We start from the raw sequence: 17,132 nt of genomic DNA on the forward strand, positions 1-17,132 counted from the left end.
CATCTGCATGCTTATTTACACAACTCACAAAGTTTTGTCTGCAAAACATTCTGTATTAATTAATTCATTATCTGTATTAATTATTTAATCATATATATATATATATATATATATATATATATATATATATATATATATATATATATATATATATATATATATATATATATATATATATATACACACTAGTACTACATTGTGTCTAGCAAACATGAGAGAAAAAATCAATCAATCAATCAAAAATATTTTTGAAAGATTTTCAAACATTTAAATGCAGTCAAATATGAAGTGAAGCAGAATGTTTTGCAGACAAAACTTTGTGAGTTATGTAAATAATCTGCATGTAAATATTTTTTTTTTTTCTTGTATAGACTACCAAAATGTAGCCTATGCTATAATAATCAATCCAGGCTCATTCTGAAAACGTAGTCCCGAGGACGTTTCTGGAGACCGCGAATTATGTAGCCGGAGGTACATATAGCTGCATTTCGTTTTTTAAGCTAACGCTGCGGGGCAGTATGACGCCGTTCCTTTTAGCGCTCGCCGGCTGACCGCTCACCTTCCTGTGGAGGGCTTTCCCGAATTTCCAGAAATCAGGTAAGACTAAAACAGAATCCAAGAAATAAAGCAAAGTGCTTCATAGCAGGGTGAGAATGTGGTAAAATCCGAAAACGTGGTAAAAAAAATTAAAAATCGGACGAGGGCTTTTCTTTTTCCGGACGGCTTTTGTAAATCGTTGGTTGGGTTTAAGGCGGGTGGGTCGATCGGTAAAATCGGTTGGGTTCAGGGAAGGAGGAGGGTGTGCCCAGTCAATCATTCAGCCAGTCGGACAGACAGACGTTCGTTCGACAGCGGCCTCTGGTGGGTTCACGCGAGAACAGCGCGGGCGCATACGGCACTCGCGGGAGACGTCCGAGAAGCCAAAAAGGCACGCACAGCGGCCTCTCGCGGATTCGCGAAAACAAAAACTGCAAAAATACGTTCCTCCCGGGACGTATTTTGCAGTCTCCAGAAACGTCCTTGGGACTACGTTTTCAGAATGAGCCTGGGTTGGTAATAATATACCAATCATGATGCGTAGCAACGATTTTTCCATTATGACCATTAGAGGTAAACATGCCCGAAATCTTCTGTGATTTGTAATTTTGATAGAATATTAGAATAATAGAGTGTTATAATAAATTTTGGATAAATGTCAGAAAAACCAGAGTGCTCCAGTAATGTGTGTTTTATTTCAACTAATTTATTACACTATAAAGTTTGAAAATAGTTAAAAAAAATTAATTGGTAGTTTTAGTGTCGATGCCTGGTAGAGATGGTCCGCAACCAGACTGATAGCAAGACGAAAGGCAATCTAGCATGTAAGAATCCCTTCGGCAGCACCTAGGAGGAGAATTACTTATATTGGACAAGCTTTACTGCACTTTGGAAGAGGTCAGACTATTCTGCTGCTACACTGGCCCCCCTAAACCTCTTCAATATGTACTCAAGCATCCAGTTTTGAAGAACGCTGGAGGAGGCTACAGAAGAAAGCTAGAAATTTCCCCAATCTGTAATCTATTGTCCTCTCTAACCCTCAGTTTTCTTGAAAATAATAGCAAAAATGCTTGAAGCGCATCCAGCCAGGAGAGGTTTCCAACCTGGAAAGGTGATAGAATCTCAAGAAAAGTGTCTGTGGTGACTCAAACCATCATGCTCTAACACCTTCCTTGGAAACCACCAAGGGAGCATGCAAATGTTCTTTGTCTACATTATCCCCTCTGAGCTGAAAAGCAGGTGACAGAGAAAGCAGGATGCTAATGTCAGTCAAGCCCATTTTTGTCTGCTACCCTACTCCCTGGGTGTCACTGAAAAGACTTTTGCCTCCAGTTTACTAAGGGAAGCATTTAGCCTGTTTAAGCAGGTCCCCTAGGGGAGTAAACTGACATATTGACAGGCTACAGCCTTAAGTGTACTAGAGGGGCAAACTGAGAGAGTGGGTTGCAAATAGTGGGTCCCACAACCCCTCTACTGAATTGTCATTACAGCTGATGGTTGCCTGTTCTCCATAATACCAGTAAGCAAGCAAATTTGGTGACACCATACAATCACCTCGAATCCAATGTGCTTGAAAGATATGACAGAAAGTGAAATGCTAATGGTTAGAGTGTTCATTTTTTTAATCTCTCACCTAAATCATTACTCACCAACCCTATGAAAGCATTCTAGCAGACATGCATCCAACACTGGCTCATTGTGCAAACATACTCCCATACATTACTGGACAACACAAATTATTTAGCCAGAGCTATGTATGGCTGCATTTAGTCTTTAAAACGAACGCTACCGGGCAGTATAAAGCTGCCGATGGTTTCTGTTTCTTTTCACACTACCAGCTGAGAGCTTTCCTACATGTGGACGACTTTTAAGGCTGTTGCCAGTTTGCACAGTAGCTCGCCACGTATGTCAGTGGACTTGAGACGCACAGAGGGGTTGACTGCGAAAATGGGGTTTGGAGTCCAGTGTAAATGGTTCCAAAAAACAGGTAAAACAAGACAAAAAGTAAATTAAACAAGTAAATAATGGGGTGAGAATGTGGTAAAATCTGAAAACGTGGTAAAAATCAGGTGAGGGGTTTTTAATTTCTGGATTGTTTTTGAAAACACAATTGGTTTAGTTTAGATAAGAGAGTGGCTGGGGGGATCTGTCGGTCAGTCAGTCAGTCAGCCAGTCAACAGCGGCCTCTGGTGGATTTACGCGAGAACAAAAACTGCAAAAAACGTACCTCCTGGGACGTGTGCATTTGAACTGATGCAACATGCTACTGGTGACAAAGTCCACTTTTCTGCCCCGTCAATTTTAGCACTTCCAGGAAGCGCGTTAACATATTTCATCTGCAGCTACAATGTTCCTTAAAGCTTGACATGCTTATAAGTGGAACAGGGGTTTGTTCTTCATACGTGGATTACTCGGTTAGCTGGATTTGGTTATTGACGATTTGACACGATCCAGGAACATTTCGTTCTTCGAAACTCATCCGAGAGATGTTGTCATAGCAACAGTTCTGGTAGCTCAGACCTGCTCGAGAGCAGGCTTATTTCATATAAACAGGATTAGATCGGGTCAGTTCAAGCAAAGATAATACTGAAAGTATGTACCAAATTCTGATATTTTCTTACAGTAGTAGTTATATACACTTGGGAAAATAGTAAATATATATTTTTTAACTATGTATATAAAGTCAAAATATATATTTTAATAAAACTTATGCAATCTGCACTTTGAAATAAAAGTACAAAGACTGGCACCTGGTGGTTCAAAGAGAAAATGTATTGATATGAACTTTTTGCAAACATCTAAAATCGCTTTAGTACAATTTGTGTATGACAATAGACATCCACAATATGCAACTTTTTTTAAAGGAATAATACATTTATGCAGTTATGAACATGTTTTGACAGTTAGTATGACGGTGATTTGATGCTTCACAAAAGTTGCAGACACATGCTTTTGTGATGCAAAATTAATTTAAACATCCAGTAATTCTTTATACCGATTTAGAAACTGGCTACTATAATACAACTATGGCTACTATAATAAAGAAAATCCGCTCTAACTGTAAAACTAAATAAATTGCTAAATACTCTTGACACATGAAAGTGTGAAGCATGCAGCCCACAACAGAGGTGGAAAGTTATTGCGTATTATATTTAACAAACTGCTTACTACGAATTTTATGTAATTTTGCTCACATGGTTAATTGAATATTAATCAGATGATGTCATTATGCTGCTGTGCCGTCAGCCAATCATTGCATTGCTGATCATGATTTTAAGGATCGATAGATCTGTCCTTCACAACACACGCAGCTATCTCAGATCAGTTCATCCTGACATTTAATTCTGATTCATGAATTTGTTTGAACAACCAAATTAGCCAGAGATTAGTTATCAAGATTAAAAGATCCAGGATCTGCCAAATCATCTTAGATCATTTAAGCGAAGTATGAAGAACGGACACCAGAAGAGAAGTGGGACACCTATGAGGAAAATATACACTTTTCTGCTCTGTCAATTTGTTCCTTTCATTGAGATTATGGAGAGAGCATATTGGTAACACTGCCATACTTTTGTGTACTTTGTGACAAAGAGTGGAATGCTGCTGGAAAATCTATGCAGCTGTTTTCCTGTACCAGGGTAATAACAACATCACCTCCATGTTAAAGTTAGAAGAGAGACAAAAGGATTTGACATGGTGAATCACTCCAGTGCCCAAATTGCCATTATACAATTCCACAGGAAAGCCCCTGCAATAGCAAATAGGCAATATTTCCTCCTGATTCCACAGAGGAGCTCATATCAAAAAAGACTGCAAATCTAATAATTGCGTACAAACACTAAAGAAGATATTCTGAAGAAGACAAACAAAATAAAAATAAATAAATAAGTTACTGACTTCCATAGTAGAAAAAGCACATACTGTTGGAGTCATCAGAGGGGCTGTAAAAGTTTTTTCCCTCTCCACCTTTTAACTTTTCTATAGGAAATCACATACCTAGAACCTCCAAACCCAAATGCATGTCTGCACTAGCACTTGCATGTATGTCCCCTACTTTGCTGCACAGTAAATATATTAAGTTAATATAACATTACTTAAAACACCAAGTTTTGGCATCTAAACTTAAACAGGTGTGTTTAACATCATTTGGCAGCAAAAAAAAAAGTTAATATTTCCTCTGAACTTAACATTTTAATTTCTTTAAATGATTCACAATGTCTCTGTTTAAAATAATTAGTTGCCCTTGAAATTCTTCCATGAAAACCACATTGATTGGTCAATATATATTATATTATACAAGGTGGTCATTTTGCTTGTGATGCTGAATTTTTGCAGGTGCTGCAGGACAGAGGCACTACCTGAACCCATCTGACGAAAGAGGAAAGTTAAATTAGTAAGTGGATATTTAAATGCTTATATACATTTTTCTTAATTGACATACATGCAGTGGTGACACAGTGGCACAGTGGGTAGCGCTGCCACCTCACAGCAAGAAGGTTGCTGTTTTGAGTCCTGGCTGGGTCAGTTGGCATTTCTGTGTGGAGTTTACATGTTCTCTCTGTGTTGGCGTGGGTTTCCTCCTGGTGCTCCTGTTTCCCCTACAAGTCCAAAAACTGCAGGGTTTAGCTCCAACTTGCCTTAACACACCTGCCTGGGTGTTTCAAGTATATCTAGAAAGACCTTGATTAGCTTGTTCAGGTGTGTTTGATTAGGGTTTGAGCTAAAATCTGCAGGACACCGACCCTCCAGGAACAAGATTGGTGACCTCTGGTATAGTGTATGTCCTGGTTCTCCAGGTTAGGGGTTGAGCGTTGGGTTAAGACCCACCTCGTAAACATTAGATGTTATGAAACACCAACATGGTGCGGCTATGGCAAGCCATTTTGACTTCATTCTCAGGATATGTATTCTTGATATCAACAATTTAATTATTAATATCAACAATCAGCATTCTTGATATCAACAATTCCGTTCTTGATATCAAAATGGTAATTGTTGATATCAATATTACATTTCAACTAGTAACAACGTTAATTCCTGTATCAGTGATGATGTCACCATTCGCAGAAATACAATTCTGGATATCAACAATTTCGATTCTTGATATCAACAATTTAATTCTTGATTTCAAGAATTCATATCCTGTTATGCAATAAAAGACAAAACGGCTATGCAGTAAATGGCCCTGGGAGTAAGTGACTAAGTAAAAAATATAAAAGCTGAAAAATTTGGAAGTTTAGTCTATTAGCCATTTTAAGGTATCTGTAATTAAACATTTAAGTTAATTCAATGAAGAGACCACATTTGGTCAACTCAATTAATTGATAATTGATATGCCAATTTCCCATTACTCAAACGAACTGAGGGAATCGCTTTGCTCAAATTATTTGAGTAGTCTCAGCATATTAGGCTTTACAGTGTGCATTATCTTCCTACATGGACAGCCTTCTTGCTTTCTTTCCCTCCCTCGAAGAACTAAAATTGGGTTTAGGTCAGAAACTTTTACAGGGGCTGAAGAACCTGAATGTATCAAGGAATAAAAGGATCAAATACCACTGTATCTGCTTTATGACATGGAGGGCAGGATCTCAGCAGAGCTCATGGACTCCCTCTTGAGACCATTCCTTACAGTGGTCAAGGTCCTTTAATCTGGTCAGCCTGAAACTTCACCATGGGGTGAATGGCCAAACCGATCTTCTATTTTATTTTATTTTTTGCAAAGCAGACTTAGAGCTTAGATGTGAAGTGAGTCACCAACCCACTCCTTATACATGGATTTAGGAAAGAAAAGGGTTTACTTAAGACCCCTCAACCAAAAACACATTCTTGACTGGATCAGAAGAGGCCACAGAATGGACTTTCAGATTCAGTCTAAAAGCTGCAGATTTCTAGTATGTGAAGTTCGAGAAGTGGATAAACCCATCTCAGGCTTCACATCCAACTTCCTCTGAGAGCTCCATGGTATATAGTCTACAGTTATTGTGCTGTTTTAGTTTGTTGCAGTCTGACAAGTCATGTCAGTGATATTTTTGAGGTAGACTGATATTTTATGCCCAATAATTTTGAAATAAAATGTTATGTTAAGGATCTTTCACCCAAAAATTAAAATTCTGTCAACATTTATTCATCCTTTACTTGTTTCAGACCTTTTAGAATTTCTTTTTTCTGTTAAACAGAAAAGAAGATATTTTGAAGAAAGCTGGAAACCTGTAACCATTCACTTCCACAGTAGTTGTTTTTTCCTACATGGAAGTCAGTGGTTATATTTTCTTCAAAATATCTTCTTTTGTGTTCAACAGAAGAAAGAAACGCACTTGAGGAACAACTTAAGTGAATAAATAGTGATAATAATGTGAGAACAAACAGATCTAACTTAACCTGCACTGAAAAAAATGAAATAACAAAAAGACATGTCAACAAATCTTTTTATGTTACCTTAACTTAATTTTATAAATTAATCAGGTTTCAACTTGATATACAAAGTTTAACTATTTTTTTTTTTGTCGGTTTTATTGATTTAAGATGAGATGACTAGAAAAGTTAATTTAATTCAACTCAAAAAATTAACGCAGGAAGATACAGTGTGATAAATGAAAACAGGATAATTCGATACACCATATTACTTATACATTTTACTGTATATAGATTCACTGCATTAATACATGTCCATTTTGTTTCGTTTTGTTAAAAGCATGTAACAATGAAAAAGACACAAGCAAGAGGTTTATTATATTTTAATTACACATGCAGGCAAATACATGAAGGTAAGAGATTGCACAGCATAACACAGATGCACAAAGCATTTATCACAGTGTGAGGAGCATAACCGCTGTTCACTCAAATCCAAATTACTTACCAGCTGTTTCACTTAACACAAGAATGAAAAAAAAACAAGTCTTTTTTTCTGCTGTGAGTGGCACTTTGGATGTTTAGATTCTTCTTCTTGTTTTTAATAATGGTTGTCTAATTATGATCTATGAATGTGAAACCACTCCAGAGCAAATTATTTAGTGAGGAATGGGATACACATGGGTTTTGTCTGAAACAGCAAGGGGGTTTAGAGACCGATTGTCATCGATTCTTCGTGGAGAGCCAGCAGACCTGAGCACAGGAGCAGTTAATGCGCCTCTGAGAGAGCGAGAGAACAGATCAGACAACCTGTAGGTCATTCTGACTGCATTCAAATGAAGGCACATCCTATGATCATAAGCCCATTTAAGGAGGGTTGAAATAATACTTCAATGCTTGCACAGTGATTTGAACTTAACATTTGAATCCAAATGAAATGGGGAAAATTAAAAATAATTGGGGAATAATCAATGAACTACTAAATGAAACATTTTTATACAGTCTGAGCAATAACAAGAGACATAACATTACACTTTTAAATTCTGACTCAACAAAACAAGAATGTTTACTCAACTGTACATACCCGACTATATATATATAAATAATATATATATATATATATAAATATATTAAACATTTCATAAAATTTACATAGCATGAACAGATTTACATATGAAATTTGAAGTACATTCATTTTGTAAACTGTTTTTTTCTACCAATTTCTACCAAATGGGAAAATGTGGCTTGATTTTGCAATGGGTAATTATCTCCCCAATTGCGAAATCCAAAGTTAAATGTATTTTTATATGATATAGATATTTTATTAGGATAAATTGTGGTGTTTGTATGTTATGAAGTTGTATATTTGTAATTATTTTATGTTTCATTAATTAAAAATGTAATGTTTCATAAATAAGAATGTATAAAATATTATGTAAATTTTAAGAATGTAAAAATATTAATATTAACTTGGAAAAAAGTTTGGTAACACTTTATTTTGATGGTCCATTTGAGTTTTAGTAGACTGTCTGCTTAATATCTGTTGATACTGCTCCTTCAACAGACATTTAACTGACTATAAGAAACTTTGCAAGTACGTCAACTTACACAACAGTCTACTTATAATCTAATGAGAATTAGTTGGCATGTAAATGCAATGTAACTTAAATTCAACAAACGGACCATCAAAATAAAGTGTGACCAAAAGGTACAGTATGAAAACAAGCCCCAGCTTCCTGAACACATCAATATAATTGCATCCAATCAATATTAATTGGTTGTAAACAAATGTGGTTTGAAGTAAATTAATATTGGTTAATCAATGTAATTATTTATATAATCCTTATTTTATTTCTAGCAATTGTTTGTCTTGACTGTAATTGTTATAGAGTGGCAGGCTCGATGCAACAACAACCAACAAAACACTTGCTTTCACCTCCATAATTTCAGTACAGTTTTACTTATCCAGTGACTGTAGACTGTAAGCAGCAAACAGACCATTGATTTTCCACCTGAAAAATGCACATACTTTACATTAAAAAGCAACAGAACTTAATCTCTTTACATTTTAAGGTTCAGTGGTAGTTACAGCAAACAAGAAAAACTCATTATTTCAAGTACATATTCGTGCTTTTATAATACACCAATTTCCCACATGTGTAACATTGTTTGTTGTGAGAACAAGTGAGCAATATTTATATCTGCTTTTTATTCTGGTGGTGGCACAGCATAACTTATCATATATAGTCATAATATATACTTTTTACTTTCTATATGCAGCTACATAGACATCCACAGATTGTTAGACAGGCATACTTGGAAGGTTTCTATCTATTACAAACCTATTATGTCTTTAAAGACTTTGGAAAATGCAGTGAATTGCTGCCATTTTCTCACACCTTTAGTGAAGAGCATGACAGTGAACGCATGTCACTGTCACTCTGTCTCTTTATTTTGTACCAGTGCGCATTGTACTTTATCTTTCAGTCTTGTAATGCGTGTGTAAATGATGCCTTTTTAAATAGATTGCAGTCTAGCAATGGTTTGTCTTTGAATTTCATCTTGGGAGGGTCTTGTTCTTTCTTTGCCATCCACACAGTACATGCAGCAGTGCAAATTGCATGCTATATTACAGTTTCAGTTCACCCATACAACATAAATGTCAATGACAGGCTGTGCTTTGCACAGTTAATTTGAGAATGATTGCACTTGATTTCCCCACAGGCTTTGATCAACAGCTCTTCCGTTTCCCTGGAGATTGTGATATTAAATCACATTGTCTGTCAAAGATTATAACGTTCAATGAGTACTAAGGCCTCCTTAATTCTACGGCAAATGTCTCATCATTATGCAATATACTGCGTCTTTGTCCATTGAAGAGTTCCAAGTTTTAGAATTTGCCTGCCAGAGGATCATGTTTTTACGTTGTATGAGTTCCTATCCATCTAAATCCATCCATACATGCATACAATCCACACATCGTATCCATCTAAATCAAGAGGGATTTTAAAATGGAAAGATTTGAAATGATAATCCAGTTATTTCTTAGATCTGTCGTTACCTAGACATTCCAAAGACGTTTCTTAGACTATAGCAGCAGATGATTTCCTTGAGCGTTTTCCGCATTTCCTGACTCCGGAAAGCGTAAATGAGTGGGTCGATGACGGAATTGCACATGATAAGAATGAGGTACATGTTGAAGTGAGACATGAAGCACATGCAATAAAGGTTTCTGGGACAGGAAATCATAAGGATGAGATGGAGGAAAAATGGAGCCCAGCAGACGATGAAGATTCCCAGAAGGATAGTCAGGGTGACGGCTGCTTTCATGCTGGCTCTCTGGTGGATGGAGTTGTAGCCTGGCAGAGCGGCGATGCGTTTGACGTGAGAACGTGCCAGCATGAACATGTGGCTGTAAAGGGAGGCCATGAGCGCTAGCATGATGAAGAACATGGAGACCAAACACACAATGACGGATGTGTTGTCGGAGTAGATTATGAAGACGATTCCACATCCAGTACAGAAGGTCCAAATCCCTCCGATGATTAGTGCAGCTCGACGCACCGTCATGATGTTGTGGTATCGCAAAGCGTAAAAAATTGTGACATAACGATCGACAGCTATAGCAAGAAGACTACACATGGACGCCACCACAGAGATGCAAATCATGGAGTCAAACACGTTGTCCATCTGTCTGATGAAATGGTCCTCCACCACTAGTTGGCGATTGGTGAGCAGGTAGATGACTATGGTTTCCCATGCATTGGAGACGCTCACCAACATGTCGGCTACTGCCAGGCTACAGACGAAGAAATACATGGGCGAGTGTAGGTTTTTGTTTTTTACTATGGCGCAGATGACCAGGATGTTTTCCAGTAGACTGACGATGCCAAGGATGAGGAACACCTCGGTGGCGATATTGAGCTGCTCGCATGCTTTCGGCTTGTTGTGGGATGGGGTCTCAGTGGCGTTCAGGATGTATGAAGCAGGACTGGAGTTGCTATGCATGCCCCAGAAGGGCAGGGTGGTCTCAGAAATGTTCATTGTGGATGAGGTGTTGAATGGGAATGCTGTAGGCTTTTCTGGAAGTCACTGGTTTGGTGGGTGGGTCATCTTTAACCTGCACAAAATGAAACAGACATTGTTTAAAATTCAAAGACTTATAATTGTAGGTAATGCAATTACCAATAAAAGTAGTTTCACTAACACTGGTTTCCAACATAATTCAACAAATATATGATACCTGAATACATAATTCCAACAAACATTTGGAAATAGCAAATCAAAATTTGTGTGGTTAGAACTAAAGCTCTCAACTTTGAGTTGTTCAAGGGTTGTGCACTTCAGTATGAATGCAATAAGCATACTGTACTTTTTGTTTTTGATGTGAGTACATACTGTAGTAGTTAACGCAACTTAAATAACTATTGTAAATTAAAGGTGAAATAAAAGGTTGTTTGTGGAAACATCTCACTATAATTCCTTATCTGGTCAGTTAGTCACAACATCAGCCGATTCGAATGTTATCACTCTATGGAATTGGCATTATCAGTGCTTATCAGCTAATAGATATGGGCCACTAGGGGCCTTCTGCGTCTACTGGTTGGCTCAGAAGATTGCTATCATCCATCCACATGGTTAATCAGCTATAGATCACATACGGCTGCAGCCGGAAGTCAACAAGAATTTAAATTTATTTATAAAATTTCCCATTAATTGTATTTTATTAAGGCGACGCAGTGGCGCAGTAGGTCATGCTGTCGCCTCACAGCAAGAAGGTTGCTGGTTCGAGCCTCGGCTGGGTCAGTTGGCATTTCTGTGTGGAGTTTGCATGTTCTCCCTGCGTTCACGTGGGTTTCTTCCGGGTGCTCCGGTTTCCCTCACAGTCTAAAGACATGCGGTACAGGTGAATTGGATAGGCTAAATTGTCCGTAGTGTATGTGTGTGAATGCAGGAGTGTGTAGATGCTTCCCAGGGATGGGTTGCGGCAGGCAAGGCATCCGCTGCATAAAACATGTGCTGGATAAGTTGGCGGTTCATTCAAATGAATGAATGTATTTTAATAACATCTACCCCTACCCCAACCCTAAACCCAACCATCACAGTAATAATAATAATAATAATAATAATAATAATAATAATAATACATTTTATTTGTATAGCACTTTTCTTACATGCATGCAACTCAAAGTGCTTCACAAACAACAAACAAGCATTAAAATAAACCACATAAAATGTATAGACAAATAAAGCATAATAAACAACAAATATATACTCAGATAAAAGCATATATGTACATGCATACATGCATATATCCACACAATAACACACACAATAGTCCTCCTCACATATGCATGCACACACCATACATGCATACATACACCTAAACAATATACATAAAATGCATACACTTTACAAATTGTTGTATTCATATGCAATTTTAAAAAGATGTGTCTTAACACGCTTTTTAAAAACATGAATGCTGGGAGATTCTTTCACTTCATTTGGGAAACAATTCCAAATTTTTGCAGCATAGTGACTAAAAGAACTGCCGCCAGATCGCATCAGATTTACATAATGAAACTCTAAAAGTCCTGTGCTAGATAAGCGTAGCAAACGGTTTGGATTATATTTTGATAAGCATTCAGAAATGTAAGAAGGTGTCATGTTGTGTAGTGCCTTATAAACTAATAAAACAATCTTAAAGTCTCTCCTTTGGTGCACAATTAATTACTAACCATTAATGCTGGTGTGATATGTTCTCGTCTCTTCAATTTCATTAAAACTCTGACTGCTGCATTTTGTATCAGTTGCAACTTCCTTATAGAACCCTAAGTTAAACCAGTATAAATAGCATTGCAATAAGCAAGCCGAGAGAAAATGAAAAGCATGAATAATTTTTTAAGCATCATCAAAAGATAGGAAACGAATTCTGGCAATATTTCTCAAATGATAAAAACATGTTTTTGTAACTTGATTAATATGAGATTTAAAATTAAGATCACAATCGAAAATAACACCCAGGTTCTTTAATTCTTTTGTAAACCTAAAGAACACAATTCTGCTTCAATCCTCTTTTGTTCAGATTTTTTTGCCCACAATAAGAATTTCAGTTTTATCTTTATTCAACTTTAAAAAATTTGCAGTCATCCATTGTACAATATTGGACATGCATTTGGACATTTTTTTTATTGCAGCAGTGTCTCTGGGCTCAACAGAAATGTATAATTGTATGTCATCAGCATAGAGATGATAAGTCAGATCTGGTTCTGGAGTATTCTCTATTAGTATAGCTGATTAACCACGAAATTTATTTATATTATTTATTAAATTTCCCATTAATTGCATTTTATTAACGTCTACCCAGGCCAGCACGGTGGCGCAGTGGGTAGCGCTGTTGCCTCACAGCAAGAAGGTTGCTGGTTCAAGCCTCGGCTGGGTCAATTGGCCTTTCTGTGTGGAGTTTGCATGTTCTCCCTGTGTTCGTGTGGATTTCCTCCGGGTGCTCCGGTTTCCCCCACAATCCAAAGACATGCTCTATAGGTGAATTGGGTAAGCTAAATTGTCCGCAATGTATGTGTGTGAATGAGTGTGTATGTATGGTTCCCAGTGATGGGTTTTAGCTGGAATGGCATCCGCTTCATAAAACATATGCTGGATAAGTTGATGGTTCATTCCGCTGTGGCGACCTCTGATTAATATAGGGACTAAGATGAAAAGAAAATGAATAAATAACTTCTACCCCTACCCAACATAAACCCAACCGTCACAGTAATGTAAAAACAGATCTGGACCTGGAGTCTTCTCTATTAGTATAGCTGATTAACCATGTGGATGGATGACAACAGCCTTCTGAGCCTACTAGTAGGCACAGTAGGCCCCTACTGGCCCATATCTATCAGCTGATAACCACTGATAACGCCCATTTAATCGAGTGATAACATTTGAAGCGGGTGATAACATCCCAAAGTTGGTAATTCTCTGATGACCACAGTCTATCAAAGCTACACATTAACATTGCTGAGTTGTTCAACTACTGTACATGATGTTCAGTGAAAGCTGCATTAATGACACGACTCTACATTCTCTCACAAATGTTTGCCTTTTTTGAACTTGTTCATTTGTCTACACTCTAAGCTGCTTGCCGCTGAACTAAACTCCTTTGCATTTAATGAGTTAATAAAATATTTATGTATCCTTGTGTTTAATTGCTTTTGTCTAATTAATTAGTTGCTTATGTGGCAAGCAGCCTTGTATATTAAACTAAATAAGGTACATTCAGTCAGCTGTTACCTACCTTAGTTGCTAGGGTATTATGAATGGTTGCTAGTTGACTGTTTACTATTTCAGGTAAAAGGGTCAACTTGTTGACAATCTCCAGCAAACCCATCATTAGTAAAAAGTAACTGTAATGTTCTTTTTTTTTCAAACATCAGGCAATAATTGCTAACCTGGTCGCTTCGAAAAGAAATGCCCAGTGTTCTTTAACAAACCTTGAGATTTGAGGAATCATTTATGTACATAGCAGAATGTACAGCAGAATGTACTCTAGGTGCAGAATGTGCAGCTGAGTCTTTATTTAATTTATAATAATTCTCTGTTTTAGTTTATCTCAGCAAGGCTCCAAAAATACACACATACACACACACACATACACACACACACACACACACACACACACACACACAAAACCAGCACTGAAATATTAGAAATATTATGGAAAACTTTTTTTTCAAAGGTTTTATTGCTTAAAAACATATGTTAAAATGCAGTTACTTCATAAATCATTGCAATATGCTGATTTGCTCAAGAAATAAAAAAGAGAAATAGTTTAACACATTTGCATAGATAGATAGATAGATAGATAGATAGATAGATAGATAGATAGATAGATAGATAGATAGATAGATAGATAGATAGATAGATAGATAGATAGATAGATAGATAGATAGATAGATAGATAGATAGATAGATCGATAGATAGATAGATCGATAGATAGATACTGAATATTATATCTAAATTACTTGGTTTCAATATAGCTTTACTAAAGACCACATAGGATGAAAATCAAACAGCATGCATTTGCCTGGTATTAATAGTTATCGACTAAATATGACATTTTGAAGGAGTGAAAAAACAAAAGAAATGTTATTTCCTAGCTTTTCTACATGTCACCTGTGTCCACAGAACAAATCTTTGATCACAAACAGACCCAGACGGTACCTAATTACTGCCATAAATTCTTGTGTTGCTATATTTCATCATCTCCTGCTTTAATCTTTCAGCTAGCACATTAAAAGGTAGGAGAAAAAAAACATGATCACACCACAAGGACAGCCACTGTGCGAGATAAAATCTAAGCACTAAGCACATCCTTAAAAACATATGATAACCACTTCATGACAGCTAGCAAATGGAGCTTTGAAACAAGCCCATTGTTCACAAAAACAGTCCTGCGTGTATTTTATTAGTGAATTACGTTTCCTGTAAAAGAGTAGATTTATTGTGGCCGCTGCTTCAGGTCTCTGGATAAAGGATTCTCTATTTGAATGTGTGCGTCAGAAGGCTTTTGCACAAAGCTGTGTCGTCTATGATCTGCTGATAAAAGTACAGTAAATGAGTCACTGCCTGACGGACCATATACAGAGCTTTGCAAACAAGAAAGTAAGAAGTACACAACTTCACGGCCAAATCAAGTGACTATGTTAGGTCGATGGCGTGAGAGCAGTGATAATAAGTTCTGAAGATTTAAAATGACAAAATCTTTGGTCTTAAAGGTTTTTGCTTCATACTAATGACTTTCTATACAGTATAGTATGGAAGAGAGACTGAGTCTTCCATATAATGCAAAATAGTGGTATGCATAATAAGCATATACAGTAGGGTCGCTATTAACCCCAAATTTGCAATAGTATATGTATATTTTCCTGAACAATAATAATGAAATTTCTCATGACTGACTGTGTGAAATTCACCTTTTCTCCTCAAAATGTCTCAGACAGGATGTGAATTGCACTTACAGTATATATACCACAGACATAAACCATATAATATGATCAGTCAAACTTGAAGATGTCCTACTATAGGCTTATATCTTGCTTCAACACCCCTGTCTCAGTTGCTGATTTTAACTCATGCTTATGTTCAACTTTTTCGAAATACTTTTTGACATTCATACCCTAGTGGTTTTCAGTTGATATGAGCCGAGTGAATGTTCCTGAAGTTTGCGAGAAAAAGTTACAAGCCATAAAAGAAAAATGAAACTCACCATTGAACTCAACCGGATTGATCTGCAAATTCCAGTGTGCTTGGCTAGACCGGTTTGCACTTGTGTCCCCCAAGTCATGTTTTACTGTAACTTTAGAAGCTCAAGAAACATGAACAAAAGCACCAATCTCATTGGTCAACTAGGTTTTTATATGGCGCGTCAAATCAGAAAAAAATGTGCTCATGGCATTTTTTTAATGTCAATTTTACAACTGTCATTTTGTGCATCGGTTTAGTCACAAGACATTAAATGTCAGCAATAAATACAAGCTAAAAATCATCCTGGTGTGCACAGTCTTAACATCTAAAGAAAAAGATAGTAAAGCACTCCTGAGTCATTCACGGACCAGGAGGGCACATTTTCCCTGGAGAAGGATTGGGGTTGCAATTACATATTGATAAAAAAAGGGTGGATTTCTCAGTCTCTAAGTGTTATACCCTGAGTGTAACCAGTAGGTGCTTCCTCACCCAAATCCCTGGGACCCACTTGTCACCACCTGGTCACTGGTACATACGTGGTCATTCAATTTTGTAGAAAGTATGTTTTAGCTATGTGATTAGCTATGGACATCTTAGCTACAGTGCATCCGGAAAGTATTCACAGCGCTTTACTTTTTCCACATTTGTTTATGTTACAGCCTTATTCCAAAATGGATCCAATTCATTTATTTTATCAAAATTCTACACATCCACAAGTTTGGTGTTTGGAACCACCAGGACTCTTCCTAGAGCTGGCCGGCCATCTAAGCTGAGTGATCAGGGGGGAAGGACCTTATTCAGGGAGGTGATCAATAACCCGATGGTCACTCTGTCTGAGCTCCAGCTTTCCAGTGAGAGGAGAACCTTACAGAAGGACAATCATTTGTGCAGCAATCCACCAATCAGGCCTGTATGGTAGAGTGGCCACACGGAAGCCACTCCCTGCCTGGAATTTGCCAAAAGGCATCTAAAGGACTCTCAGACCCTAAGAAACAAAATT

The 17,132-nt window shown here is 37.2% G+C and overlaps 1 protein-coding gene across 1 annotated transcript in view; it reads right to left on the minus strand.

Annotated features, from left to right (window-relative positions):
* Positions 1-7,256: 7,256 nt before the first annotated feature.
* The window catches only part of mc5ra (melanocortin 5a receptor), a 44,329-nt gene continuing 34,453 nt past the window's right edge, over positions 7,257-17,132 (minus strand). Inside the window, exon 2 of the mRNA XM_056480185.1 lies at positions 7,257-11,005. Within this exon, the coding sequence (XP_056336160.1) occupies positions 9,943-10,929 (987 nt within the window). The 5' untranslated portion in view covers positions 10,930-11,005 and the 3' untranslated portion in view covers positions 7,257-9,942. The remainder of the gene's footprint in view (positions 11,006-17,132) is intronic.

This window comes from Danio aesculapii, chromosome 19 (assembly GCF_903798145.1).
Source record: "Danio aesculapii chromosome 19, fDanAes4.1, whole genome shotgun sequence".
Classification (NCBI taxonomy): Eukaryota; Metazoa; Chordata; class Actinopteri; order Cypriniformes; family Danionidae; genus Danio; species Danio aesculapii.